Source organism: Bombus affinis, chromosome 13, assembly GCF_024516045.1.
Source record: "Bombus affinis isolate iyBomAffi1 chromosome 13, iyBomAffi1.2, whole genome shotgun sequence".
NCBI classification, from domain to species: Eukaryota; Metazoa; Arthropoda; class Insecta; order Hymenoptera; family Apidae; genus Bombus; species Bombus affinis.
The window spans coordinates 5,268,638-5,274,060 of NC_066356.1; the positions used below are offsets into that span (position 1 = coordinate 5,268,638).

Genomic DNA, 5,423 nt, shown 5'->3' on the forward strand with positions numbered 1-5,423 from the left:
CAAATTGCTCAGTACACAATATACATGTATGTCGTATAGAATATTTTATTATAAAGATATTTCTATAATAAATTCTAAAAAGTAATAGAACGCCCTAATCATCAATTTATATCACTTAGTAATAAATTAATCTTTGTTTTCAAGTATCGTACATATTTATGAATGAATTACTTTAACTAGAAGAACTAAATATTAGATTATGCAAAAAATAGAATATTGCACATTTGCTAACAAGAAAAAAGGAGAAAAAAAGAAAAGGAGAGAGAACAAATTTGACTAGGATTTTTAAGAATAAAGCATAAGTAACTTTTCTTATTTGAAGGTTGTATCGCTTTAAAAATTTTTGTTTCATTAAATATTGTAACAGAGTTTCCTGTCTTTTTTTTTTTTTTAACTAAATAACGTAGATGATTTGTATTATTATGTTGTAGTTAAATGATTCTGTAAATATATGAAGTAATTCTACTTGTCTTAAAAAGAGAAGGATTTGGTATATCAGGCTAGGTAAGAGAACAATTATTTTCAACTTTTTTTTTAAATATTGTACTCAACAATTCTTATACACTATCAAAAGTGTGATTTGGAATATGTTCTGTATTGTTTTTATTAAGTTACTTGTTATGAAATAGATTATAACGATCAATTCGAAAATACACCTTTGAATTGGGAAATCAGTAAAAAATTGAGTAGAAACAGTTAATCACTAGCAGATGCATAAGTTCTGTGACTAACGGACAAAAAATGTTTTTATGAAAATGTAATATTTAAGAACTATCCCTAGAAGATACTGTAGCCTAAAGTGAAGATCTATTTCGTATTTTAAAGTACATTAATTCGACTAATTTCTTATCTGTGTATGACATCAGGATATCTATTCACTGGCCTCAAAAGGTATTTAAGATTTCTCTAATGGTGCAAATTTATACATGAAATTTTGTGACCAAACTTGATTATGATTCGTATATGGGTAATGGATGTCCTTCAGAATTGAATACCCATCTATCCAAATCTATTAATTGCCTTGTATCATCAAACAACAAGTATAAGTATTTCAAAGTTTCAGCAAACCAAAAACTTTCTGTCATATCTTTTTGTGGTGTATTATAAACGATCCTTACATTACCAATGCTGGTGTATCCCTTTTCCACTTTCGTATAATTTTCAAAAGCCTATTAAATTATACATATATATGCATGACTGAGAACACAATAAAAGTTTCATATTTCAGTTTTTACATAATTACTTACTTGGAATATTTTCCATCCCCAGTCTTGAAATGTTTTATTACCAGTAAAATACCACATGTAGAAAAGACTTTCAATAAACTCTGGTCTGAGTAAATTATGTGCATCATTCATTTTCACATACATATCCATTGATTTTTCTCCATTTGAGTTCTAAAATTATAATATCCTTGTATCCTTTTATGATAACCTTTATCCAAGTAGACAACTATTATAATTACCTCAGTATTGAAGTACGTGATTTCTGGAGCGAGAAACGTGGGTTGAATTGCGTACGTTTGATAACAAGTTTTTACAATTTCATTAGCTAAATCCATATGATCAGATGATAAACCATGATGTACTCCTAAAGCTAATGTACCTCCCAAGTAACATGTAAGGTGATCCTATAAATACAGCCATTATCAATAACATATGATATATTAAACTGTTAAAAATGTTTTAACTAAAAGTTAAAATTTATTTAAAATTTTACCATTTTTGGTGTTATTTCTTTGTGTGCTCCAACTAGCTCCGCTATGAAAAGATACTTATTAATTGCTGTACGTTTTACTAAGTGTTTTTGAGTTCCAGCAATACCTAACAGATAATCATCTCGTAGGCTAAAAGCATTTACAAATTTAAATGATTATCATAAATTCATGAGACAAGTTCAAGAACGAGAAAAACAAATTCCCAATGGATAATGATGATGAAATACTAACTAATTGATAGTCTTCCCAGTTTGAAGCCACTGTTTCAATAAATACTCGTAATAACTATCACCACGAGCGCCAAGCGTAATTGTTGCATGATCTCTAAATTGTCCAGTATTAGCGTTAATGAAAATGGGTACTAAACCATCGTATTTTTCTAACTGGTGTACATGTTCCGAAACTTTTGCTACTGCTTCCTAAAGGATAACAATTGCATACTTTCTTACGTATAATGCAAATAGTAACGCATTCAAAGCTAATATTTATCCGTAATTACCTCGAATTTAGGGTCTCCTGTACTACGACTTAAATCACGAAATTCCAATTGAATGGAAGTAACTTCGCTTGTACTACTATCAGGACCCCATTTAGGACCATGTGCAGTTTTAGTACCAAGATTTACGTCGGAATAAGGAACACCAGATGAAGTAGAAAACGCTGGCATCATACGTTCCCCTAACGCTGTCTACGATTTATAGTACGTCAATTTTTATAGCCAAATTTTTTTCAGTAATATCATTATAACTTTAAAAAATCAGAGACAACTTACAGCCTTACTTAAGAAAATCTTGTCACCTGAAAGATGATATGCGGATAATAGACCTCCTAATACTCTAATCGTAACTTCAAATAAATTAACATCCCTGTTTGAAGTAAACACTAAATTTTTCTCAACCCATAGTTTGGCTTCTAAAAATTCTGTAGATAAAAGGTAAGTATTATTAGTTTTATGGATATTTCTTAATTCTATATAGAATATATAGAACATGAATATTACCATTATTTAAGCCCATTATGTACATAGTATCAAGAGAATCAACTATAGTAAGCCCTAAGCCAAACCATTCATAGTACTTTCTTGATATTGGTTTCACATTATCATATCCCCAAGCATATTCTTTATATCCATTCCATGAATGTTTAAATGCTGCAACTATAGCTTTTTGTCTATTATTTTGTGGTCCTAAAAATAAATAATTATAATGTTATTAACAAAATCAGCTTAACAATTATGTTACAAACATATAAAGATACCATTAAATTTGAGTGTGTTCGGCTTAGGTTGAGGTGGTTCTCCAATTTGATCATCATCTACCTGATTTATTTCTGGTTGAAATTCAGGTTCCTCAATGACCTCCCCACCTCCCTTATGTTCCTGATTTACATTATCTACTACAATATCTTCTACTGGCTGGAAATTATATTTTTTGAGAATATAAAAAGACATTCTCTTAAACAACGATAGTATTTATTGAAATAAACATACCTTTTCATATTTAGGAGTATCTTGCACTACCTCTATGTTATTGTAATCACTTTCATCTAAAACTCCATTTTTGTTATCGCCAGGTAACAGATAAAATATAACTAATATGATCGTAATGACTATAAAGTAAAAAATATTTCTCTGAAACCTTGACAATTGATTCCATTGCTAAAAAAACAAAAGACTTTTAGTTTTACACTGAAAGCAATTTTTTAATAAAAATTTTAAAGAAATCTATAGTATTTGTATAGGTAAAGAATACTTTAATGACTTACCCTCCAGAGACTACGTGATGATCCTCGCGAGAATGTTGCACTATCCTGGATATTTAGACTGATATAATCCGATTTTCCTAAATCCTTCGACGGAAACATATTTCGTTAGAGGTTATGTTGTTCTGGCGAACGCAATGATAATAAGAGCCAGAACACTTTAAAAAATAATGATCCCACGATTGTTCACTAATTATAAAGGTCTTCATTTATATTGTTCGTGTTAAACATAGTTGGTAATTATTCATCCGGTAAACCGTAGCAAGATAAACTCACCGTGCGAATACCGCGAATCATTGATGCCGTGATGTCAAACTGTTATATTACGATTACGATTACAAATATTGATAACTGTAAGGTATAATTTTAGCAATACCGTATTATATACACATTATCGTATTTTATACGTGTACGTTGGTTTAATCAAATTTTATTGTATTATAATCTAATCAGTAAATTTAATAAATTACTAATGTGACAGTTATACGAGTAATGAATGATTTACATTACATTGTAGTATTAAATAGTATTAAACATTAATGATTTATGAATGATTTATAGTTTAATATGAATTTACGAATGTTCAATATTAAGTAATTATAGCTATATGTTTGTAAACAGTGTTCTATTTTGTAAGACAAAGGAGTGTATATTGTAAATGACACAAAATAAAGTAAAAGAAAGTCTATACTTAATATTGATTAATCATTATTAATGTCCTTGTCAGATTGATATCTTCACTTGATTTTAATTTTCAGTGTAAAATTTAATTTATGATTTAAATATGAATTTGTATTTGGATTTAAAAAGTTGAATAAAAGATTTTAATAAAACCGATTGCAAATTGTGCTTCTTTTACCTAAACTTCTGAGATTCTCTAAAACGATAAATTCTAATAAATCATTAATAAAGTAAGGAATAACTTATTGATAACAGTTAATATTACATTAACAATATATTGGTACCCGGGTATTCCTTTACAGTGCAATTGCAGATTTAATTCAAGGTAAGTATTTTATTTGTTATCAATGATTATTAGAATAAGTATTCCTATTTGATATATAGTGCTCTTTGGTTAAAAATCGAGAAATGTTAACAAGAATATAGAATGGCAAGGAGATATCTCAGACGATGTTAGATAAGGAGAGTAATAGTGTGCGACAAGGATAGACATACTTTTCCGTCTAATTTATTGAATATTCGTTAATTATTAATTACTTTTTTCTGGGAAAAAGTCGTCTATTCGTCTCTGATGTACTGATATATATTCCATCTATATTCAGTAGTTTAGTACTCTGATGATACGTAGCTGAGCCATCTGCGCCCTGGTGGCGGAAATAGGAATTCAAATTTGAAATTAGACTATTCCACGTGGTGTCATATTGAAAGTTGACAGGAACTGCAGAGAACCCGTCATAATGTGAAAAATTTCACATACAATACAGAGTTATTGCTTCGAAATCTCAATTCGGTTTATTTTATATTCATAATCTAATACAATTTAGTAGCAATGTCGTTTTTCAATATGAATAGATGCGATTACTAGTTTTCAATGAAAGTTATCTACATCGATAAGTACAAATCAAATATTATTAGAATGAAGTTCTTTTCTTTTTTGCTCTCCTTGACTTTTTTCCCTCACTTCGTGTGATTCTCTGTGTAACAGTCGAATAAAGTCGAATAGGAAACAAGTTTGGGAGAACTTGTACAATTGTTCCGTTTTCTTCGATTTCGATGATTTTGCAATATTTCGTAAAGCCTAACGTTTTGAACTATCTTTCCCTATACATGTAACCGCCAGCTGGCCTTAGTTTTCGAGGTATTCGTTATAGTCGTAAAATAAAATGTATTTTTTTTTAAATATTGAAGACCTTAAGATAATGTCGTTTATCTTTTTCTAATAAACGTTGCAATTAGAGACTTGTTTGGATAGTTCAGGCGATTC

General features: G+C 29.3%; 1 protein-coding gene across 1 annotated transcript; it reads right to left on the reverse strand.

Moving 5' to 3' along the window:
* Positions 1–586: 586 nt before the first annotated feature.
* On the reverse strand, positions 587–3,943 carry LOC126923414 (endoplasmic reticulum mannosyl-oligosaccharide 1,2-alpha-mannosidase). Its single transcript, XM_050736834.1, has 12 exons — positions 3,755–3,943; positions 3,482–3,667; positions 3,207–3,374; positions 2,975–3,131; positions 2,718–2,903; positions 2,490–2,638; positions 2,217–2,405; positions 1,949–2,136; positions 1,720–1,846; positions 1,466–1,630; positions 1,248–1,397; positions 587–1,169 (listed from the first exon to the last, which is right to left on the reverse strand). Exons 2-12 carry the CDS (start codon positions 3,578–3,580, stop codon positions 951–953), a joined length of 1,797 nt encoding a protein of 598 aa, XP_050592791.1. The 5' UTR covers positions 3,581–3,667; positions 3,755–3,943; the 3' UTR covers positions 587–950.
* Positions 3,944–5,423: the final 1,480 nt, after the last annotated feature.